General features: G+C 38.7%; 1 protein-coding gene across 1 annotated transcript; it reads right to left on the bottom strand.

Annotated features, from left to right (window-relative positions):
- On the bottom strand, nt 25,204–25,988 carry LOC109846356. The gene is made up of 2 exons (XM_020415581.1): nt 25,770–25,988; nt 25,204–25,677 (listed from the first exon to the last, which is right to left on the bottom strand). Exons 1-2 carry the CDS (start codon nt 25,986–25,988, stop codon nt 25,204–25,206), a joined length of 693 nt encoding a protein of 230 aa, XP_020271170.1.

Here is a 26,519-nt window from a genome sequence, read left to right as displayed (position 1 = left end):
AAGTATCTCGATCATATATCTCAAAGATGAGTTGAACTCATAACTGACATCTGCCAAAAAATTAGGCTATAAATCAACAGTCTCAAAGTCACGGACTATCCTGTAGGTATCTTGAACTGTGTACATGGCTCATTAGTCTCATCGTGATCTCAGCACATACCCTGAGTGTGGGACGACCTACCACATAGGTATCCAAATAGATGGCTCACAATCACCATAAATAGACGGCTTACCAGCCTCATCGCACACTCATACGGACGGACTGCTATACAAAGCATCCAAACTCAACTCAATGACCTGTACATATGGAATATCGACGCACTACCTCATGTATCACTGAGCTGGGCTCATCAAAGATATCCATCTTATGCATAAACTGTGTATATCTAGTAAATCGACATATTCTCCCATATAGCACTGAGTTGTGCTTATTAACGATATCCAATGAGTGTATGAATAATCATTACTCTATTATAAACAACCCAACTCTTGTCAAAAACCCCTTTGGGTTACTCATGTGTGTGCAATGCCACTGTACTGGTGTATGCGTGAATGTACGTGTACAAAAGTGCGGTTCGAACCCCACGAACACATATCAAAACAGTGCAAAAACAAAACTCATGAAATCTGTAAAAATGCCCGTAAGTCGACTTATGCCTGGCATAAGTCGACTTGTGGCAAGTCGACTCATAAGTCAATTTAGTCAACTTTCAGGTTGATGTTTTAATGTTTTCTGTGATATTTCTCAAACAAAACTCATTCTATTCAACATGAAATATAGGAACCAGGTTATAAACATGTACAACTAATTCACATAGATTAGATTACATGATTTAGAATTTGGATTAAAACTAATTAGGGTTAGTAACATGATTATACAAGATTTTTAATAAATGCATGAAATATCACATAATTGCCATAGCATGATCATTTATAAATATGGACAGAGACATAAAATTCATTTAAACATGTCTAAGTTATTTAGGTATCACAAACCTAGGGTTTAAGCATGATTAATTAGCATGAAAAGATAATTTAACATCAAACTAGGGTTATTACATAAGTTAAGCATGTTTAAAAGATTTAAAACGAAAATAATTGAAACCCTAAAGATCATGACCATTATTCTATCATAAACAGCAAGAAAAGATTACTGATCTAGCATTGGTTTAAGATTTAGTATCAAAAATCTAACTTTTAACACCACATGTTAAGATTAAAGCATGAAAACACGTATGTAACATCATATTAAACATGTAAACTAGTTATTTAACTATGGGGATGAGTTTGGATGAAGATAATCTTGCCTCATGTTGTTGTTGATCCTTCCAACATGCGTGCAAGACCTCTTCCTTTGGTACAAACACAGATCTCGCCTTCCTCTCGGCGAATTCTTCACCCAACTCTTTCAAAAACTCAAAAACTTGAACTAGGGTTTTAGAGGGGGGGTGACTGTTGTATTCTCACGAAAAAGTGTAGCAAAGTAGGGTTTAAATTAGTATATATAAGCCTGGGATTGGAACAACACGGATACGACCCAAAAACCTAAAAGAAAACTAGAAACAGTCCGTAAGTCGACTTGGTGTAAGTCGACTTATAAGTCGGCTTATCAGGAAAAAATCTGTGTGTGCATATCTTTATTGTTTTGATTGTAACTTTCACATCCAAACTCAGAAAGAGGTGATTTAATATGCATTGGAAAGCTATTGAAGTGACCTACAACATTTGTCTTTTGAGTTTTCCAGATTCAAACTGTATCTGTATATAAAACATAAATACTCTTAACTAATTATTTTTCCATATTCAAGCTCGTGCATGTCGTGCTTGATTTCACTCTTATATTCATATATATACATTGGATTGATCTCAAATCAACCCCTAGCATACTCAAACATTAAAATGTACTATTTATCACCATATAACATATTTATTATTTTTTTTTACATAATATTTAAATTTTACGGGGTTTTACATTCCTTCCCCCCTAAAAGAATTTCGTCCCTGAAATTCCGCAATCGTATTTTAGGGATTAATAATATGAGAAAAGCACCAATAGAGGATAATCCAGACAAAGAAACCTTTCCGTACACATCTCATACCATTAATCTCCAGATATGAAACATAACAATATCTACACTTAACCATCTAGAATGTGAATACTCTCACTTAACTCCTAACTAAGCGGAACAAGTACATTGGGCGAAAAGTCCAAACAAGGAACCCCCTATATATATACCATGTATTCTGAATGATTATGAGTTAAGTATTAATATCCTCATTCTAGCGTTAAATATAAATATAACAATATGGATAATCATGAACACCAATCAACATCAATCAATTTATCTGGTCAAACAGGTGCGGGTAGTCACGATGCATAACATCTTCATACTCCCTCCAGAATCCTCCTCGATATCTATACTTAATAATCTAGAATGTAAATACTCCCACTTAACCCCTAACTAAATAGAACTAGTACGTTGGGCGAAAAATCCAAACAAGGAACCCTCCATATATATACCATGTGTTTCGAATAATTAGGAGCTAAGTGCTAATACCACCATTCTAGCGTTAAGTATATATATGAGCATGTAGATGATCATAAACATAGGCGAATCATATCCAAACAATTTACTTGCTCAAATAGGTGCACATCATCACGATGCATATCCTCATCACGTCCTAAGAAACTTTCTCAGCTCCTTTCCGACTCTATTGAACTTTAACTAAAGGAATCATTTTGTTTCTAAGTCTCTTGTCCTCCTTGGCAATAATACATATATGAGTTTTAATAATAGTCATATCATCAAGAATCTTAACCTCTGGCATGTCTAACACTCGTTGCTGCTCCTTGTCACGTAGATACTTCTTAAGCATCGAAATATGGAAGATATCGTGCATACTCGACATCAATGCTGGAAGATCTAGCCGATATGAAATGGCTCTAATGTGCTCCACTATCCTAAACGGACCGATATACCTCAGGGTAAGCTTTTTACCGTCTACTAAAATACTGAATTCCCTTCATTGGTGATATTTTCAACAATACATAATCTCCAAAGTAGAACCCTAATGGTCGTCATCTCTGATCTGCATAACTCTTCTGACGGCTCTGCACTGCAAAATGCACTCCTGAATTATTGCTATTTTTTCTGTAGTCTATCTCACTAACTCCAGTCCAAACAATAGGATGTCCTCTGGTTCTGCCCAGCAAATAGGCGATCTACAAGGCCTCCCGTACAACGTCTCATACGGTATCATACCAATTATCACTTGGTAACTATTATTATAAGCAAATTCAATCAATGGGATGTGGTCCTCCTAGCTGCCCTGGAAATCTATAACACAAGCCCGCAATATATCCTCCAATACTTGGTTGACTCTCTCCGTTTGTCCATCTGTCTACGTGTGAAAACTACTGTTAGGTCTCATGTTATGAGCCTACATCTTCTAATCTTGTTTTGATGATTACAAACAATTCCTAATATTGTTTGTCTAGTGTTTATGTGTTCTTATTAGGTATTCTAGACAAATGATATGTTGGAGGATGGATGGAATTGTGCATTCACGATCATATCTAATGGAGGTTGGCGGAATTATGGAGTGACGCTATGCATTCAAGTCAAGATCCAAGTTCAAGCTTCATCCGTAAGTTTACCAAGACGAGCATATTGAAGATCTATCAAGCTTTGGTATATTAGTTGTTTTGTAGCGTATATTGTGTGAATATATTTCAAGCTCAATATATATATACACACACAATTTTGAATTTATTTGAGAAAATAATGCAATATTGGTTTATTAATCTTGTTTACATTACATTCATGTTTTATAATGTTTATAAAAACATTTCTTGGTTTATTAATCTTGTTTACATTACATTCATGTTTTATAATGTTTATAAAAACATTTCATAAAGTTTCCACATGTTCTTACATGTCAAACTTCATGTTTATAAAAACATTTCATAAAGTTTCCACATGTTCTTACATGTCAAACTTCATTTTCAAGATTCATTAAAAACATATATTATGTATATTTTTTATAAACGTTGAGTTTTCACAAATATGAGGACCTTTTTGCAAAATTTCTTTTCAAACAAGTTTGTCAAAATGTTTATAAATTGTTTACAAAGTTTCACATTTTTTGAAATTTATTTACTATTTTTTCAGAGCCTTGAAACTCAATTTTAAAATCGATTCAGGCTGATAAGCTGTTATCAGTCGACTGGTCAGTCGACTGATGACATCAGTCGACTGATGTGTCGACTAATGAAAGTGTCTGCAATCATCAAAAGTCTCTGTTTCATTTTGGTCGACTGACCAATCGACTGATGATCCATCAGTTGACTAATAAAATGTCATCAGTCGACTGATAAGCTGTCGATTGCATGTAACAGTCATCTCATCAGTTGACTGATAAAACCCGTCAGTCAACTGATAAGCCTTCCAACGGTTAGTTTTATGCAGTTTCCATATTTTTGTTTTTTGAGCTGTTTTGTCTTTTTCTCTGGGTTTTGGCTGATGTCTTGAGTGCCTATAAATACCCCAGTGCATTCAACTCTTGTATCAATCAAGAAAATTGTTTAATTAAGTTTTGAAAGAGTTTAGTTTGTGTTTAAGCATTGTTTTAAGTTTGTTTCAAAAGAGGAGTTTTTCACAAGGAGGAAGCTTTTGATTTCAACTGAGGAATTCATCCTCATCATCTATCTACAACTCCTTGTATTTATAGAGAAGATTTCTAACTCTTTTATCTACCTTATTTATCTTTTGATTTTCATATTCATATCTTAGCTAGTTTTATCTGAGTTAGAATTTTATTGTTCTCATTTATCACTCACACCTCAATTGAGCTTTTAATATTATTCATACAATATATTGTTGGGTTGTGGTGAGTGATTTAGTGAGAGTGAGCTTCATAGTGTTCTCATTCATTGTTAGAGAACAAATCATTGTACTTAAGCTTCATTTGTGAGAATCACCTTGTAATACATATTTACACCAAGAGGAGTGTATGGTGAGGACGTAGTCGATACCAAGAGGAGTGACGTCAGTAGTAAAGCCTAGAGAGAGGTAGTAAAGCCGAGCACTTGAGGGAGGCGATACGTGAGGACCAACACTTGAGGTTATAGTTTGTGTATGTACATTGTGAGAGATTTGTAGAGTTTCGGTAAGCTAGAAAACCGAGTGTGTAGAGAAGTTCCGGCTTCCAAACCGGATGTGTCGATAGTGGAGTTCTCCCCGGGAGTGGGGAGAGGAGACGTAGGATGAAAGATCCAAACTCTGTGATCATATTATTGTGTTTGAATTGCTCTTTGTGTCCACTATTTGTTTATATTGGTTCTTATTTATTTTTCCCTTTGCATTTATATCCTTGCATATATCTTATTGAATATCATCATTGTTAGGATATATTTGTTAATTAATTTTAATCGGTATTAATATCTAATAAGATTGGCAATAACCCTATTCACCCCTCCTCTAGGGTACTTTCAACCACTAGAATACGATAACTGGCTACCGAAAGAGTTTTGGAAGCTCATCCAAAAGTGCAAAGTGAAAACCGAGCATCGGTCTAATATAATTGTCTCTGGAACTCCATATAATCTCACTATCTCCTGGATGAATATCCTCGCATATGTCTCTGCCGTGTACGTCGTCTTCAACAGAATGAAATGTGCTGACTTTATCAACCGATCAACTATTACCCAAACTAAATTATTTCCCTTCTTTGACCTCGGCAAATCCTACAATAAAATCCATAGAAATATCTGCCCACTTTTACTCCAGAATGGGTAAAGGTTGTAAGGTTCATGCCGATCTCTGATATTCTGCCTTCACTTACTAACAGGTAAAACATCTAGCCACATACTCTACAATCGCCCTACGCATGCCGCTTCACCAAAAGTGTCTCTTTAGGTCCTTGTACATTTTAGTTGTGCTTATATGTACTGTGTACCTGGTACGATACGCCTTGTCAAATAAGTCATTCTTCAACTGCGGATCACTCGGCATCACTAACCGGCCCTTCATTCGAAGTCATCCATCTACTCTAACGATCCAATCGACCTTTGGCTCTTCGGAGATCTCCCCCTTTCGAGTGTGAATCCAAGAGTCCTTTAGCTGAGCTCTGGCCACTTTATTACTCCAAGATGACTACTCAGACAAAGTTCCTAAAAATGCATTACCTCTGCCGATCTCCGGTCTAAAATAAAATTGGCTAAGTGTGTGAAGATCACGATATAACGAGCACCTCCAAGCTTGAATCCGATGACGATGCTTCCTACTCAATACGTCTGCTACAACATTAGCCTTCCCCGGATGATACTGAAATGCAAACTCGTAGTCTTTGATAAACTTAACCCATCATTGATGTCTCTGATTTATTTCTTTCGGAGATAAAATGTACTTCAAACTCTGATGATCCGTGAAAAGCTCGAACTGCACTCCATACAGATAATGTCTCTATGTGTTCAGTGTAAAGACCACTACTGCAAGCTTCAAGTCGTGCGTGGGATAAAAATACTTATTTTATCAGCTACCATGATATGTATGCCACTATTCTCTAGGTCTGCATCAAAGCACCTCCTGGACCCGATAACGACACATCTGTATAGAGTACGAAGATCCTGTCACTGCTCGGAATAATCAATACCGGTGCTGTAGTCAACTTAGCCTTTAGAGTCTCAAAGGCCTCCTGGCACTCCGTGCCGACGTGTAAGTGGCATCACAATCTTTGAGAAATCCTAAATAAACTTCTTGTAATAGCCTACTAAACCTATGAAACTGCGGATCTCTGGAGTTGTCTTCAGTGGCTCCTAATTAAGTACTGCCTCCACCTTTGCTAGGTCTACTGCAATACCCTCCTTGCTGATGACATGGCCCAAAAATCTGACTTCAGAAAGCTAAAACTCGCATTTGCTAAACTTGACATATAACTGATGCTCCTGCAAGATCTGAAATGCCAATTAAAGATGTTGCTCATGCTCTGCCTCCGATCTCGGATAGACAAGAATATCATTGATGAATACGATTACGAATTTGTCCAAATATGGACAGAAAACCCGGTTCATCAATCCATGAATACATTGGGTGCATAGGTCAGCCCAAATGGTATTACAAGAAACTCAAAAGACCCATATCGAGTCAGAAAGATGGTCTTGAGAATATCCATCTCCCGAACCAGCAAATGATGATAGCCAGAATAAAGATCAATCTTAGAGAAATACTACGCTCCATGCAGCTGGTTGAACAAGTCATCAATTCTTAGTAGTGGGTACTGATTCCGGATAGTGACATTGTTCAACTCACGATAATCTATACAAAGGAGCATACTACCGTCCTTCTTCTTCACGAAGAGAACCATCATTTCCTATGAAGAATGACTCAGATGAATAAAGCCTTGAGATAACAACTCATCTAACTGGGTCTGTAGCTCCCTCATCTCAGCAGGTGTCATACGATATGGTGCTCGAGATATCGGTGTTGTGTCCGGCTACAACTCAATGCAGAAACTCAACCTCTCTCATTGGAGGTAAACCTGGTATGTCCTGAAAGACATCCTGATACTCTGAGACCACTCGTATCTCGCTCAACTTGGCACCCCGGTCCCGTATCATCACCTCCTCGATGTATGCCAGAAGTGACCCTACAAACTGATTGCCCCGTGAGGTCGCTACTATCAACTCAGACCTATAGGACGCTCGCAAGCTGATCGTTTTAGAAAAATAGTCAATACGTTTTAGAAAAATAGTCGATACTAATATGGTAGGATGATATCCAATCCATACCGAGAATGACGTTGAACTCCGACATCCGAAAAACGATCAGATCAAAAATAAACTCTGACTCATCTTGACTGATGATGCATTTCCTACAGATACTCTCAATAGGGATACCTCCTCTAAAGGAGTAGAGACGGATAACAAAAATGTTAGACCCTAGAGGGGGGTGATTAGGGTCTTATGCTAATCTAATCCGATTAAATACCAATTAAAATTAATTAATATGTTATCCTAGCAAGTATGAAATACAACAAGAATATAAGCTAGGATAAGCAACATGAATAATGAGATATATCCTAAATGATAGAAATATATGCAAGGATATATAAACAATAAGATATATCCTAACAAAGAGATATAGACAATGTATACCTAGTCGTATCTCCCTCAAGTGCTCGGTTACAACCTCTCCCTAGGCTCGTCAACCGATGCCACTCCTCTTGGGACGATCCCCGACTCTCACCACACACTCCTCACTTGGTGTACAAGTGTATTACAAAGTGAATCTCACAATAAGCACAATATAACAAATGATTGTTCTCAACTATGGATGAGAACACAATGAAAGCACAACTCAAAGTTACAATCTCTCACCACCCAACTATACTATGTATGTAAATACTAAAAGCTCAATGAGGGTGTGTGTAACAATGAGTAAAATAAAATCAAATCTAAACTCAATATAAAACTAGCTTTAATAGAATTGATAATTAACAAATAACAAATGAAAGCTAGAGTAGAGTTTAGAAAACTTCTCAATGGAAGACAAGATGGAGAGATGGAGATTGGAGCCCAAACAAGAAGATGATCTCCTCCACTTGTGAAAACTTCTTCACAAATAAAACAAACCCTTAAACACACTTAAACCCTTGTTTAAAACTTGTTTAAAAACTTCTTGGATAATCTGAAAGAAAACAGCAAAGGGGTATTTATACCCTAAAAAACTCAGCCAAAACCCCAAAACAAAAGACCAAAAACACCCCAACAACGGTAACAAAAATAGCCGTTGGAAGCAGTCAGAACGAGCGGCGGTCGACCGAAGAAATTCGCGGTCGACCGACAGAAACGATCAGTCGACCGACGGAAATTTTGGTCGACCGCTATCCAGGTCAAACACGAGAAAAACACTAGCTGACTTATCCGGTCGACCGGTGCGGTCGACCGAAGGAAGCTCTCGGTCGACCGCGGCAGTCGACCGACGAACTCTCTGTCGTCCAGTGAACACGAGAACTCAGGTTCGGTCGACCGGTTCGGTCGACCGAAAACTGACATATTCAAAAACTGGTTTGCTGATTTTAAAGTACTGTTTAAAAATATCAAATAAATTCCAAAAAATGTAAAACTTTGAGGACTAATTATAGACATGATAATAAACATGCTACAGTGACTGGTTATCAGAAAGGACCTTCCAAATAAAAAATATCATCATTTTACAAAATAGTCCAAAACATGAAAATATGAGATATTTGAATTTTGATGTTTTGACATAAACCAACTTTTGAAACTTTGTGAAATATTTCTATAAACTTAGTAAAACATGTATAAACTGATATTGAAGTCTATACATAGAAAACAAAACTTATGTATATATATAACTATGAAATATATGATTTCATATTATAAACATGAAAGCCCAAAACCATACATGTATATATATAACTATATGTATACATAGAAAACAAAACTTATGTATGTATATATATAAAACTATATATATATATAAACCAAAACTTGTGTATATATATATATAACTATATATATACAAAGAAACCAATAAATGTGTGTGTATAGATAATTGAGCTTAACGTACTTAACACACATAATATAAATCCTAAACTAAATTACCCAAGCTTGATCGTGATCTTCAATGAGCTCAACTTGGTACACGTGCGGATGAAGCTTGAACTTGATCTTTAACTTGAATTGTACGTTGCTTCACTCCACAATTCCTCCAACCTCCATTGGATATGATCGTTATGACGCAATCCATCCACCCTCCAACAACGTTGTTTGTCTACAAAACATAGGAATGCACAAACACTAGACAAACAATATTAGTAATAAATTGTTTGTTAAACATCATCAAAACAAGAAGGCCAACAAAAAAGTCTAAGGGATATACAACTAGCTGAAACCTATCCATGAGGGTATGAGAGATAAAAGAATATGAAGCTCCTGAATCGAACATGATCCGAACTGGAAAGGAATAATCACTAAGAAAGCTCTGCTCGCACTATGATCACGCGATACGACTACATAAACTCTGTCGGTGGCTGTTACTGATGTGCTACTGGCGGTAGAATCTATAGGACTATCTATCCCTCAGGAATCTCCTGGATAGCGTGCATCTGGCCTACTGGCCCCTTGGTCCTTGGAATGGTAGGTAGTGCCTTAATCCTCTGCTAGTGGTCGTAACCGTGGACTTGCGACTGCTGATCCTGACCACTGTTCTATTGGTAATGATAAAAATCCTTACCCTGTTGCTGAGGTCCTCCCGGTCTTGCAAAAGATTTCTTGTCCTTATCCTGGTCTCTGGACAATTCTGCTTTCAAAATTAACTCTTAATACGTCTCCCTGTCCTAATCGGGTTAGTTCTAGCTGCTTATCAAAATAGTAGATGAAATCCTTCTATGAAATTGACATTCGCTGCTCCGGCGTAACTAAAATTGGTGCTATCCTCCGACATCATCCTTTAAGCTGAATATAACTAATCTCTGCTTATGTACTGAGTCGATGTTAAGCATATCTAAAAATAATTTCCACATATTCCTTCCACTTATAGGCTACAAATGAATCTGATGTGCCCTGAAACTCTGGTGTTCTCATCTTTTGATGTCTTTCTCATTCTTAGAGAGCCAAGCTTCTTACTCTATGTCTCTATTAATAGCTGGTTGTGGTGATGGTGTAATCGTCAGTATTGTCTCTTCAATAGGTACGACTGGTATGACTGGTGGTTGTTTGTGGAAAAATTTGCAGTAAAAGAAACGAAAGAAAATTGATTTGTATTCCTTTAATCTCAGTTATAATTGGATTTCCTGATTACAAAAGAGAGGAGGATGATCTGGATTCTCCCCTTTGTTTAATTCTGGGTTCTTCACGGTAGCGATGAGATGCCTCCCTCGAATGCTCGCGTCGAGTTTGCTTCTCGTTGACGATCCGACGTCTTGTTTTACTGGAACGATGTCTTCTCCTCACGATTTGATGTTTGTGGAGAACTTGCGTGACAAGTTTAAAACTCTTGATGAGTTGATAACTCTGATCGAGTTTAGAACTCTTGAAAAAGAGTTGATTTAAACCGAGAATCGGTTCTCAAGCCAAGGCCGAAGGCTTCAAGGAATGCTCCAAAGGATGAATGTCGATCTCTCCCTTTGCTGCCAAGTCCCAAATCCGAAAATGCCAGCCCCAAAGATTCAGCCTCTGCTGCCAAGGAGTCCCAACAGACCCTCCCCGAACTGAATTGATTTTCAGTTATTTATAGGGGATTAAGGGGTGTAACCACCTCCTTAATTCGCTCCTAAGTGGGGCTAATGGGATGTAACCGCCCTTTAAATCACTCCTGAGTGGAGTTGTGATCCCCTCAGATCGTGGGAAACGGTTTTGGAACCATTCAGCTCGTGTTTGAACGAGTCAAACGCAGGCCCGCGTTCTGGCATGGATTCTGTGTCCAAACACAATGCCTAAAAGCTTGAACGCAGCATCTGGAAGTTAGGACGCAGCGCTTGGAAGCTCATTTGCAACGATTTAAGAGTTACGTTTGGCAGTGGATCTGAGCTGCGTTTACAGCAATTTGGAAGCTGCGTTTGTACGATTTAAGAGCTGCGTTTGGCAGCGGATCTGAGCTGCGTTTGGAGCTGGATATGACCTGCGTTTACAGCGTTTGAAGGCTACGTTTATAGCAATTTGGAAGCTGCGTTGGCAGCCGAATCTGAGCTGCGTTTGCAGCTTTTGGAGCTGCGTTTGTAGCTTTTGGAGCTGTGTTTGAGCTGTGTTTGTGGCTATGAACGCGGCGCATCTTGATGCTGGTACGTGGGGAGGACTTCCACGTCTTGATTTGAAGAGACCGTCGATTTGTAGTCTCTTTCTGTCAAAGCGTTGCAAAGATCGTCGTTTTGTAATCTTTGCTTTAGCTCTTTGATATGTGAGAGCCGTCAGATTGTAACTCTCGATGTTGATTATGAAGGCTATTGATTAGAACTTTCATCAGTTGTTGCGAAGGTCGTCAGATTGTAATCTTCATTAATCCATGTGAAAGTCTTCAAATTGTAGCCTTCTGGAAGTCGTCATATTATAACTTCCATCATCGGTATTTGATGGGGATCAGCTATCTATTATGATTTTTAGACAGCCTACAGAACCCCCTCCAAAGTTTTCGAAAGTTCGCGGTTGACTGGGACGAATTTTCGGAATACTTTGGATCTCAACTCTGATCTTAGAGCTGTTGATTCCTTGTGGTAAAGGATTTGTTCTCTGCACTTGTTTCGAAGGCATCTTGGTTAGAGGGATTTGCCACGTAGGACCTGTGTGAAGGTATGCGCCATAATCCTTCTTCTGGAATGTGGGGGTGGACCCTGCATTTTGAACTTGAGATGCGGGTCTCACCCTTGCATGTTGAATTTGGAACACGGGTGTGACCTCAGCGTTCGGTTTTTACATCACGGGTCTGACCTTAAAGTTTTGACTTAAGACATGGAAGTGGCTTCCGTGCATTTTTGACTAAGTCTTTAAGACTTGTCTTTGGCTCATCTGTTTTAAGTCTCGGCTAACATCCATTAAGCTGATGGGCCTACAAACATGCATAGGATTTTTAGCAAACTCTCAGCCATCAACGGATTTGATAAGACTTTACTGACTACCGTTTGAGTCGGGCTAGCATGTGGATTGTCTAAGTCCGTTCCACATGTAACGTTGTGCTAAGAGAATGAACCCTCTTAGACTTGATGCTATGATTTTGAATACATAGACTTTGTCATTTTCACGGGAAAAGACTAACCGGCAACGCGTATTAGGCGTAGGCTTATCTCTAATTAGGGATCGAGATAAAGTCCCCCATGCGTAAAAGGCATGGATTTTGGTGCTACGATGTTGAATACGTAGACTTTGTCGTTATTTCTTCCTGTGTTACTTGAAACACTGAAAGAAAGTTGGAAGCGCCAGAGGTGTAATATTAACTTGGCATGAATTTTCACTTAGAGTGAAATTCAAAATTTTTCTTTATTATCACTAGGATAATTCCAGAAAATATTTAACCCGTTGGGGATTTTATAATGACAACTTGCTATTCTTGTTGAAAAAGGATTAACAAGTTCATTGGAGGGTTTGACTGTTAGAGGTGTGATGTTAACCTAACAGTATTTTTATGGACCTATCGCTCCGTTGATGAGAGTCGATAAGTGGAAAGTGTTACGATCAGAGCACCTTTGAGGACCTATCGCTCTATTAACGAGAGTCGATAAGTTGATTTTCTCAGAGGTGTTTGATATTAACGTGACAAGAGAATGTTGCGATCGGAGCAACTTTGAGGACTTATCGCTCTATTGGGGAGAGTCGATAAGTTAATTGTCAGAGGTTTGGTGTTAACATGACTGGAATTTGTTGCGATCGGAGCAACTTTGTGGACTTATCATCCTATTGAAGAGGATTAATAAGTTGATTTTGTCAGAAGTGTGATATTAACATGACAGGAATTTTTGTTGCGATGAGAGCAACTTTGTGGACTTATCGTCCTATTGACGAGGATTGATAAGTGGGTTGTCAGAGGTATGATGTTAACGTGACAAGATTGTGTTGCGATGGGAGCAACTTTGTGGTCTTATCATCCTATTGACGAGGATTGATAAGTGGGTTGTCAGAGGTATGATGTTAACGTGACAAGATTGTGTTGCGATGGGAGCAACTTTGTGGACTTATCATCCTATTGATGAGGATTGATAAGTGGATTATTAGAGGTTTAGTGTTAACGTGACATGATTTGTGTACTTGTAATTTGAACAAGATTTTGGGGACTAGCGTCTCGCTAGAGAGAATTGCTAAGTGAGTGTATCATCAGAAGCGATGAATTTTGATACTAAGATTTTGAAGACTTAGTGTCTTGCTGGGGAAGATTGCGATTTGAGCAATTTTGAGGACCTATCATCCTATTGAAGAGGATTGATAAGTTGATTGTCAGAGGTATATTATTAACGTGACAAATTGGAGCGATGCCAGCTGCATTCATACTCTGTGGGATGATGATCGTCAGAAGTGTAATGTTAACTTGACGATGTGGAAGATTTATTACTCTTAATCAAATGGATTCCAAGTAACCAACCCCCAGTCTTGATTAAGACTTAGCAGGGGAATAAAAAGAGGTAGACAAGGCACATCACATAGTGGGGCACTATCCATGAAGTCGGAATAGAGGTACATCACCTGGTAGGCCATTATCTGATGAGTTTGACTATCAGAGGTAATTATTAACGTGATAGTTTTGTGGACCCGTCATCCTACTTGAAGAGGATTAGTGGGGGGATTTGGAGGAAAAGGACTATCAGAGGTGACGGTTAACGTGATAGTTTTGGTGGACCCGTCATCCTACTTGAAGAGGATTGATGGGGGAATTTAGAGGAAAATGACTATCAGAGGTGACGGTTAACATGATAGTTTTGGTGGACCCGCCATCCTACTTGAAGAGTCAGAGGTGACGGTTAACATGATAGTTTTGGTGGACCCGCCATCCTACTTGAAGAGGATTGGTGGGGGAGTTTGGAGGAAAATGACTATTAGAGGTGACGGTTAACGTGATAGTTTTGGTGGATCCGCCATCCTACTTGAAGAGGATTGGTGGGGGAATTTGAAGGAAAATGAACTATCAGAGGTAATTATTAACGTGATAGTTTTGGTGGACCCACCATCTTATTGAAGAAGATTGATGGAGGAATTTGGAGAAAATGAACTATCAGAGGTAACGGTTAACGTGATAGTTTTTTGTGGACCCGTCATCCTACTGAAGAGGATTAACTTCAGTGGTTGTAGTATCTTCCCCTTTTGACTGAGAAGATTGGGCTTGGTCCGATTGCTCAGGAGAAGATTGGGCTTCGTCCGATTGCTCAGGAGAATCCTGCCTACTTTGTTCTTCAGCTTTGATCCTGACAATAATCTTTTGAGCCTGTTCGCCTTGAGAGATTAGTTGTCTCCAAGAACGGCATTCTGCAACCCTCATTTGTGCTAGAAGGTTGGTCTGCAAGTTGTGTCGACAGGTCTCTACTAAAGTAGACTGTGTCATACCTGACGAACACCGGAGAGCCATGGTTCGGAACCTTTTAACGAAGGCTTTGACGGACTCCCTCTTCTTCTGCTTAGTGGCGAGAAGGGTATGGATGGAGACTTCTGTATCCTCTTCAAAGAATCTCGACAGGAAGAGTCTCTCTAGATCCGCCCATTTTTGAATACTTCCCGCAGGTAGTTTCCTGAACCATTCAAAGAAAACTCCCTTGAGGGTGCCAATGAACAATCGAGCCTGTATGGCGTCGTTTGATATCACATTCCCAGTCTGTGACTTGAAATGATAGATATGTTGGTTCGGTGATCCCGTGCCGTCAAAATTTTGTAGCGTCGGGACTTCGAATTTTGGAGGATAAGGGGATGTATCTCATTCGGCAGGATAGGGTCTGATAACTCCCTCGTCTTGGAGCTCGCTTCTGTTGGCAATAACATTGAGGCAGGCTTCCAATTCTTCCATCTTGGCAGACTGGAGATTCTGTTCGTTCTCCGTCTCTCTTTCTTCATCAGAGGAAGATTCTAGGTTGTGGGCTTCTTGGTCAGAAGCCGTGTCATCAACCACTTTTCCCTTCCCTTTGCTTGTGTGAGGTCGGGATGATGACGTTTTTCCTCTCCGGGAGGATTCTTGCCTAGGTGGCGAATCTGTCTTCTGAGATTTAGCCTTGTCTGCGACGAGTTGAGTCAACAGGTCTAGGAGTTCATTGAGGGTCTTCTGCTGTGATTTGAGCATGGCGTCTTGCTCAGCAACCCTCTTTGAAAGATCTTCAGAATGTTCTGCCATGTGGGTGAAACTCTCATGCCCAATGAAAGAGCTTGATGATTGAGACTCCGCAATGGCTGAGTGTTCATCATCGGAATTAGTTCCTCTGGCTAACCACCGATAGTTGACAGGGGGAATGACTCCTGTTTGCGTCCGAGTGCATTGATAGATTCCTTCAAACTCGTTAGCGATTTCTCTGACGGTCGGTGAACGACTTATCTCAGAGTCGTCGGAACTAGGACCTGAGACTTTCCCTCTGCCGATCACATTGATAGTGACCTCAGGATATTCGGTCTCTGGAGACTTCTTCCTGTGAGAACGTCGTTGTTGGTTGGGCAAGGCAACGTTTGTAAATTGGTCGAACACCAATTGTTTGGTCACATATGAACAACATTAACATCCTGAGAGGACCGTAGGAATCAACCGTTCACATTGGAATGAACGAATGACTTGTTGCATCGGTCTATTTGGGAAGATTTTCGGAATGAAAGAGGAAATGAGGAGTCGGATCTAGAAGATGGTGAAGGAACGGCTGAGATTGATCCAAGAGAAGATCAGTGGTGATGAGCAGTTCGGGTTTAAAAACAGAAACCCAACAAAGACCGAAACCCAGTAAATTGAAAACCTCTAGCTGTAGGAATTTAATTTCGGTCGACCGACGCGGTCGACCGGAATGCTTACAGATAACCGTCGGTCGACCTTTGAATTGGAACCCCCAGTCCATGATTGGACATGACTGGCTCTTTGTGAACATGGATCTGGTTGAGATACCTTGAATCCATGGACTTTTGACATCCGCCCCTCAATATGGAATACCCCCCGGCGGGGTTTGGGGCAGCGCCCCGAAGCTCCACGGTATACACCAGGTTCCATATTGAATTTCGTCACCTGAATGCATGCCTGAGCTCCAGGTGTTGCTGGTGAAACGCAGTTCTGAGGGCTGCGTTCAGTCTTATTCACACAGAGCCTATGTTTGGGCTCATGGACGCGAGGCTTGCGTTCTGAAGCAGAAACGTAGAGCACATGGTTACGTTTAGGCTCACAAACACGAAGCTCGTGTTGACTTGAGGATCAGCATTCTCGGAGATGTGCTCGTCGTAAGGATCTCCTCCTCTGTCTAGCGACGTTCTTCTTAGCCTGCTTCAAGGCCTTTGTCGCCTCCATGGGCATCTTTCGACCCGATACTTGTCGTCTTGGCGCGGGTTTGGCTGAAGCTGAGCCCACTCCATCGGGGGAGGGGCTGTCTGAGCAGTCTTCCTTAGGCAGTTCGGCTGCAATTGGAGCAGTTGAAGCTTTAGTCTTTTTGGAGACTTTGTGGATCTTGCGCATAGCCTTGCGGCTAAGGGATTCGGATGAGAGAGCCTCCTCAAACTTGGCCTGATCAAACTCTACCACGAGAGTTTCGACGGTTGTTCCAGTGAGATGAATATCGGATTACGTCACCACTTCTTTGTCAGAGAAGCTTCTCCCCAGCAGAGTCGCCATCTTTTATTTGTGGAAAAATTTATAGTAAAAAAACGAAGGAAAATTGATTTGTATTCCTTTAATCTCAGTTACAATTAGATTTCCTGATTACAAAAGAGAAGAGAACGATCTGGATTCTCCCCTTTGTTTAATTCTGGGTTCTTCACGGTAGCGATGAGATACCTCCCTCGAATGCTCGCGTCGAGTTTGCTTCTCGTTGACGATCCGACGTCTTGTTTCACTGGAACGATGTCTTCTCCTCACGATTTGACGTTTGTGGAGAACTTGCGTGACAAGTTTAAAACTCTTGATGAGTTGATAACTCTGATCGAGTTTAGAACTCTTGAAAAAGAGTTGATTTAAACCGAGAATCGGTTCTCAAGCCAAGGCCGAAGGCTTCAAGGAATGCTCCAAAGGATGAATGTCGATTTCTCCCTTTGCTGCCAAGTCCCAAATCCGAAAATGCCAGCCCCAAAGATTCAGCCTCTGCTGCCAAGGAGTCCCAACAGACCCTCCCCGAACTGAATTGATTTTTAGTTATTTATAGGGGATTAAGAGGTGTAACCACCTCCTTAATTCGCTCCTAAGTGGGGCTAATGGGATGTAACCGCCCCTTAAATCACTCCTGAGTGGAGTTGTGATCCCCTCAGATCGTGAGAAACGGTTTTGGAACCGTTCAGCTCATGTTTGAATGAGTCAAACACAGGCCCGCGTTCTGGCATGGATTCTGTGTCCAAACGCAATGCCTAAAAGCTTGAACGCAGCATCTGGATGCTCGGACGCAGCGCTTGGAAGCTCATTTGTAGCGATTTAAGAGATGCGTTTGGCAGCGGATCTGAGTTGCGTTTACTGCAATTTGGAAGCTGCGTTTGTACGATTTAAGAGATGCGGTTGGCAGCAGATCTGAGCTGCGTTTGGAGCTGGATGTGATCTGCGTTTATAGCGTTTGAAGGCTGCGTTTACAGCGATTTGGAAGCTGCATTGGCAGCCGAATCTGAGATGTGTTTGCAGCTTTTGGAGCTGCGTTTGAGCTGCGTTCGTGGCTATGAACGCGGCGCATCTTGATGCTGGTTTTGCAGCTTTTGGAGCTGCGTTTGAGCTGCGTTCGTGGCTATGAACGCGGCGCATCTTGATGCTGGTATATGGGGAGGACTTCCACGTCTTGATTTGAAGAGACCGTCGATTTGTAGTCTCTTTCTGTCAAAGCGTTGCCTTGATTTGAAGAGACCGTCGATTTGTAGTCTCTTTCTGTCAAAGCGTTGCAAAGATCATCGTTTTGTAATCTTTGCTTTAGCTCTTTGATATGTGAGAGTCGTCAGATTGTAACTCTCGATGTTGATTGTGAAGGCTGTTGATTAGAGCTTTCATCAGTTGTTGCGAAGGTCGTCAGATTATAATCTTCATCAATCCACGTGAAAGTCTTCAAATTGTAGCCTTCTGAAAGTCGTCAGATTGTAACTTTCATCATCGGTGTTTAATGGGGATCAGCTATCTATTATGATTTTTAGACAGCCTACAGTGGTGGAACTTCAGAAAGTGTAATCTGGCTCGTTACTCGCTCCTCGAGAGTTGCTAGTCTCTACCTCTATAATTAGCGTTACCAAGTCGATCAAATATTGTTGAGCCTGCTGCAGCTCGGGCTCTACTTGTCCAGCTCTCTAGGTATGAGTTTTACCTCGATGACGTCCTCATCCCGATATTTATAATACCAAGAGGAGAGCTTCACAAACATACATAACATAACATATAACAATAGGAAAATCGTATCATATATCATTCACGCAATTACTTTTCAATCAAAGTAAAGTAACCATAAAAAAATTCATAAATTTCGGAATATACATATATAACGTCCTCACTTATTCTAGGAATCCTAGCGGACTCTATACATGAATCCTAGGAAACTCTATCCTAGCTCCACGACTTGACACAGGAAAGATTCTAAGGATGTTGGAACCTGACTCTGATACCAACTGTGACGCTCTTGTTTTCACACATGGTTGCAGTCTAAGGTGAACCTAGAAATGTCAAACCTATCATGCATCCACACTGTGCATAAATACGTTTCACCCATCACAGTTATATCCTCTAGTGGAATCAAATAAAAGTTTAGGTACAAAACAGGTAAAATAAGGAAATAAATGTATAGACATGATGTAGAAAGATATATCTCATACAGAAATCATTTCTCAACGAAATATCTGTATACAACGGAAATAATAAAATTGTCTCAACATGAATCAACTAAACATCATACTAAGGCACACTTCCTTTATAATATGAAAATAAAACTCTACTGTCTGAATAAGAACATAATAATTAATGTGGAGCCTCTACTAATAACTCATGTAACGACGACTAAACAAGAACTCTGTCATCCTACGACTCTCCGAGCCTCGACACTGCCTGAAAGGAAGTTTAAAATAAAAAGAACAATAACAAGAGTGTCAGAGCGCTAAAGTAATATTACCTCCATCCGCCCCCAGGAGAAGGGCTGCTAAATAAAGTGAAGGCTCTATCTATTAAGCATAATCTACCTATACCATTTTTTCCGTATCTAATGGAATTAATATTTAGAAATCTACAACACAAGACGTAGTACGTCGAGCGAAATAATCCAAATAAGAAAATCCTCATGTATTTATCATATGTCTCAAATTGTAGATACCTAAACATTAACACCAAACTAGGAAAAGACAAACTAATGAGATCAACAATTAGAAATTCACAACACGAGACTAGTACGTCAAGCAAAATAATCCAAATAAGAAAACCCTCATGTATATACCATATGTCTCAAATTATGAATCGCTAATCATTGATCCCAACTAACAAGTAAAGAAAACAGTAAAGAAATATAAAGACATCATTACATCGTATTTATAATATCTTCCACAATCACTGGGGAGATAAAATAAATACTGACATATAATCCCGTATACTTTCAAGAGCAAAGTATCTCGGTCATATATCTCAAAGATGAGTTAAACTCATAACTGACATCCGCCTAAAACTTAGGCTATAAATCAACAGTCTCAAAGTCATGGACTACCCTGTAGGTATCCTGAACGGTGTACATGGCTCATTAGTCTCATCGCGATCTCAGCACATAGCCTGAGTGCGGAACGACCTACCACATAGGTACCCAAATAGATGGCTCACAGTCACCATAAATAGATGGCTTACCAGCCTCATCGCACACTCGTGCGGACGGACTACTATACAAAATATCCAAACCTGACTCAATGGCCTGTACATATAGAATATCGATGCACTACCTCATGTAGCACTGAAGTAGGCTCATCAACGATATCCATCTTATACATAAACTGTGTATATCTGGTATATCGACATATTATCCCATATAGCACTGAGCTGTGCTCATTAAAGATATCCAACGAATGTATGAACAATCACTACTCTATTATAAACAACCCAACTCTTGTCGAAACCCCCTTTGGGTTACTCATATGTGTGCAACGCCACTGTATTGGTGTATGCGTGAATGTACGTGTACAAAAGTGCGGTTCGAACCTCGCGAACACGTATCAAAATAGTGCAAAAACAAAACTCATGAAATCTGGAAAACTGCCCGTAAGTCAACTTATGCCTGGCATAAGTCGACTTGTGGCAAGTCGACTTAGTCGACTTCTAGGTTGATGTTTCGATGTTTTCTGCAATATTTCTCAAACAAAACTCATTCTATTCAACATGGAACATAGGAACCGGGTTACAAATATGTACAACTAATTCACAGAGATCATATTACATGATTTAGCATTTAGATTAAAACTAATTAGGGTTAGTAACATGATTATACAAGATTTTCAATAAAGGCATGAAATATCACATAATTGCCATAGCGTGATCATTTATAAATAAGGACAAAGACATAAAATTCATTTAAACATGTCTAAGTTATTTAGGTATCACAAACCTAGGGTTTAAGCATAATTAATTAACATGAGAAGAAGATTTAACATCAAACTAGGGTTATTACATAAGTTAAGCATGTTTAAAAGTTTTAAAACGAAAATAATTGAAACTCTAAATATCATGATCATTATTCTATCATAAACAGCAAGAAAAGATTACTAATTTAGCATTGGTTTAAGATTTATATCAAAAATCTGACTTTTAACACCACAAGTTAAGATTAAAGTATGAAAACACATATTAAACATCTAAACTAGTTATTTAACTATGGGGATGGGTTTGGACGAAGATAATCTTGCCTCACGTCACTGTTGATCATTCCAACACGCGTGCAAGACCTCTTCCTTTGGTATAAACACAGATCTCGCCTTCCTCTCGGTGAATCCTTCACCCAACTCTTTCAAAAACTTAAAAACTTGAACTAGGGTTTTAGAGGGGGGGATTGCTGGTGTATTCTCACGAAAAAGTGTAGCAAAATAGGGTTTAAATTAGTATATATAAGTCTGGGATCGAAACAACACGGATACGACCCGAAAACCTGAAAGAAAACTAGAAACAGTCTGTAAGTCGACTTATAAGTCGACTTGGTGTAAGTCGACTTATAAGTCGGCTTATCAGGAAAAAATCCGTGTGTGTATGTCTTCATTTTTTTTACTGCAACTTTCACATCTAAACTCAGAAAGAGGTAATTTAAGATACGTTGGAAAGATGTTGAAGAGACCTACAACTTTTATCTTTTGAGTTTTCTCAGGTTCGAACTATATCTGTGTATAAAACATAAATATTCTTAACTAATCGTTTTTCCAGATTCAAGCTGGTGCATGTCGTGCATGATTTCACTCCTATATTCATATATACACATTGGATTGATCTCAAATCAAACCCTAGCATACTCAAACATCAAAATATGTTATTTATCACCATATAACATATTTATTATTATTATTATTCACATAATATTCAAAATTTACGGGGTTTTACAGCTAAGTCGGGATCATTGGTGCTCCTGACCATCAATTTGATTTGAACTGTGCACGCAGGGGGACACATGTCCGTTGCTGGCAAATGACCGTACTTTGGTGACTGAGAACACCATAACATATGTATATTACGTGTGTGTGATAAAATGAGATGATAAGGTGTGATTCTCACTGTGAGCTAGCCCAATAGGTTAAAATTCATAAATCACACTATCTATATGTATAAAAAAAATAGCATAGTTTAGATATTTCTAATTAGTACTACATCAAACATTTTAAAATTAACAGTTGTTACATTGTTCCTTGTATGATAATATTTTGAATAAGATGAATGTCGATCATGGGTTCAAACAATCGATTAGGCTAGCTCTTGAGGGGGAGATATGAGCACAACAGATGATAAAATCATTATATATGAGTAAACCGGGACCGACTCGTTCTTTCAAAGCATTGGTTTGTTTGTTATTACTGTCGCATATTATGTTCTTTCAAAGCACTATGGACGTCTATGTAATGGCCCCACCCCGTCCCCTACCTCCCAAAAATAAAAGTAAAAAAAGAAAAGAAGAAAAAAAAATCTAATCCACCCACCCACCTTCGAATACATTTATACCTTTCTAGAAAGAATAAAATTAAAAAATAAAAATTAGTCAATTACTTTGTGCAAATAATTTTTAACTTTGGAGTGTGATGACTATGACTGTTAGATTGGTGAAAACTATGGAAAAAAATTTCCACTCCCACCTGGGAAAAAGGTTTTCCAAAAATCTTATCTTCTTTTTAGCGTGACTTAGAGCAGCTCCAACCGTGATGGATAACTGCAAAATGCAGCCGAAATTACCTCCAACCGAGCAGCAACTTTTACAGCTGAGCTGCAAAAATGGATTTGAGGCTATAAATTTGGAGATTTCTCTCCAAATTTGCAGCCAACTCTATATTACTATTCCCCAAAAAAGACAATTTTACCCCTCAATCTCTTTAACAACATTGGATTATTCCAATTGTGTCCCATTATTTTTTTGTTATTTAGGCTGTCCCATTTATTTTTTGTTATTTACTATATATATATATATATATAATATATATATATATATATATATATATATATATATATATATATATATATATATATATATATAATATATAAGTATAATATAGTATTATATAATAAATTGACACAAGTTTTCACATATATATATATATATATATAATATTATATATATATATTATATATATATATATATATATATATATATATATGGAAAAGTGAATCTAAGTTGACACCCTAGGCTCCCACCTAAGGACGGGGCTAAGAATCACATCATTTCCTAATACTTTTTTACGATCCGCTCCGTTGAACTTGATCTACACGTTCTTAAATCCAAACACACCAATTTGGGGTGAACCTGTTTGTGTTTTGACCATTTATCCACCCGCTGCAATTTTAACGGTTTCGAATGAATAGAACTTTTTACATGGCTCAACGAATGGTCAAAACACGACGGGTTTAACCACAAAATTAGTGTGTTTGGTTTAAGAACGTGTAGATTAAGTTCAACGGAGCGATCACAAAAAAAATTAGGAAATGATGTGATTTTAGGCGCGTCCTTAGGTGGGAGCCTAGGGCGTCACCTTAGATTCACTTTTCCCATATATATATATATATATATATATATATATATATATATATATATTATATATATATATATATATATATATATATATATATATATATATATATATAGGGAAAGTGAATCTAAGTGACACCCTAGGCTCTCACCTAAGGACGCGGTCTAAAATCACATCATTCCCTAATATTTTTTTACGATCCGCTCCGTTGAACTTGAGCTACACGTTCTTAAACTCAAACACACCAATTTTGGGGGTGAACCCGTCGTGTTTTGACCATTCGTTGAGTCGTCCAAAAAAGTTCTATTCATTCGAAACCGTTAAAATTGGCAGGCGATGGATGAAGCGTCAAAACACGATGGGTTCCCCCCCAAAATTGGTGTGTTTTAGGTTTAAGAACGTGTAGATCAAGTTTAACGGAGCGGATCGTAAAAAAAAATTTAGGGAATGATGTGATTTAGGCCGCGTCCTTAGTGGGAGCCTAGGGTGCCACCTTAGATTCACTTTTCCAAATATTTTTAATAAAAATAATATCATTAGAAATGTCTCGTCGATACCTTCAAAATGAGACTAATATCGAAATATAAAATTGCAAAAGAAGTAATTAGAAATGATAATACATTAAAAATTAAACGGAAATAAAATACATTAACTTAGAATTTTGAGGAACTTTAATAAAAAAAGTTACATCACTTCGTTGACGTGTCTCTCCCACAAATGTTCAATTAATGTATTTTGAAGTGCGAAGTGTGCTTCTCTGTCTTTGAATTTCTTATGTCGGGCCAGGAATTGTCGAAACCGTTCGACATCGTACATCCCTATGTCTTCAACATTTGAAATTGATGGTGGAGTAGAAACGACAATATCTTCTTGCTCATCACGTAACATTTGAAATTGATGGTGGAGTAGAAACGACAATATCTTCTTGCTCATCACGTTCATCCTCAATAATCATGTTGTGCATTATTATGCAAGTGGTCATGATATCATGCAAAGTTCGTTTATCCCAAAACCGTGCATGGCCCTTGATTATAACAAATCTTGACTGTCATGATATCATGCAAAGTTCGTTTATCCCAAAACCGTGCATGGCCCTTGATTATAACAAATCTTGACTGGAGAATACCAAACGCTCGCTCCACATCTTTTCGACAAGCTTCTTGCATCTTTGCAAAATATTGTTTCTTTTTATCTTCGGATTTGGAAATGGTTTGAACAAGGGTTGGCCATTTTGGGTATATGCCATCGGCTAAATAATAACCAACATCATAATTCTTTCCTTGAATTGTATAATGAGCAGGAGGAGTAATACCTTGTGTTAGGTTGTCAAACAAATTAAATGCTTGTAATACATTAATATCGTTATTAGAACCTGGCAAGGCAAAGAATGCATGTCATATCCATAGGTCATACGATGCTACTGCCTCAAGAATAATAGTTGGGCCTCCGTGACGTCCTGAGTATTGTCCCGCCCATGCTGTTGGACAGTTTTTCCATTCCCAATGCATACAGTCTAGACTTCCCAACATTCCTGGGAAACCTCGCTCTTCGCATTTTTGTAACAGTCTTGCAACATCGTCGGTATTGGGGGATCTAAGATATTCATCTTCATACACTTCTACAATTGCTCTGCAAAATCTCTTCAAACATTCAATTACCGTTGACTCGCCAATCCTTACATATTCGTCAGTACTATCTGCCGGTGCACCATATGCCAACATACGAAATACTGCTATTACTTTTTGTAAAGTAGATAGTCCAAGCTGGCCGACACCATCCACCTTCTGTACGAAATAGTTATCGTGCTCTCGTACACTCGTACAGCGTCGACAATACGAAGGAAAAGACTCCTCTGCATTCGGAATCTTCTACGGAATAAATTTGCACCGTATGTGGGATTATCAGAAAAATAGTCATTGTAGAGTCGAGAATTACCTTCTTCCCTCCCACGGTTGATTACCAAATGACCAGGAACTGACCCGATACGTTTTGGCCTCTCTTCCTCTTTAGAGAAATAAGCCATTATTTCATTATTAGAGGCATATAGACGAGCTAAGATTTCCTCCTCCTCCTCCCATTGTTTCATATCCTCCTCCCATTGTTCAACAAAATGAGAAAATGTTTCATCATCATCAGAAGAAGAAGAAGGTAGGTGTGATGGTCCAGCTCCATAGTTCATTGTTGAAGAGGGGATTTGGAGAAATGAATTATAGATTGGTGATGAGTTGTTAATAGGTGTATGTTATGTTATTACATAATGTTTCTACCCCACATTGGATTCTCCCACTAGCATTGATTTTCTATCCATATTGGATTCTTTCCAAGCAAAGTAAAAGCTAGGAAACGTGTTTCCTATCAATGATTCTAAGGTGAGACCAACAAGAAATTATATTTTCCTAAGAATACTATAGAAAGTGATAATTGATTCTATTGTTGCTCTCAAGTAATCTTCGCTAATTCGCCATTTCCCCCTTTTTTTTATTAGCAAGTCAGTTACTTAATTTAAGATAATTGAAGAATACGACCTCCATTAAAGAACAGAGAACAAAGGAAAATGAAATCAATTGATGAAATTCTAATGGGAGTTATTACATCTACATATTTTTGTTGTATTCAATGCGAACAGTTTAAAAAAGAAACAATATTTATGAGGTGACTACTTCTCGAATTATAATAAGTTAGTTATAAAAAATGAAATTTTGATAGCTTA

The sequence above is a fragment of the Asparagus officinalis genome, chromosome 6, assembly GCF_001876935.1.
Source record: "Asparagus officinalis chromosome 6, Aspof.V1, whole genome shotgun sequence".
Classification (NCBI taxonomy): Eukaryota; Viridiplantae; Streptophyta; class Magnoliopsida; order Asparagales; family Asparagaceae; genus Asparagus; species Asparagus officinalis.
The sequence above is the reverse complement of the archived record's forward strand: the minus strand, read 5'-3'. Positions and strand labels throughout refer to the sequence as shown.

Bases quoted from the DNA above. Each gene is read 5' to 3' on its own strand.
- LOC109846356 (XM_020415581.1), bottom strand. From the start codon at position 25,988: ATGAACTATGGAGCTGGACCATCACACCTACCTTCTTCTTCTTCTGAT. The intron at 25,678-25,769 runs GTAATCAACCGT...TTTATTCCGTAG, and splicing joins GGTCAGTTCCTGGTCATTTG to AAGATTCCGAATGCAGAGGA.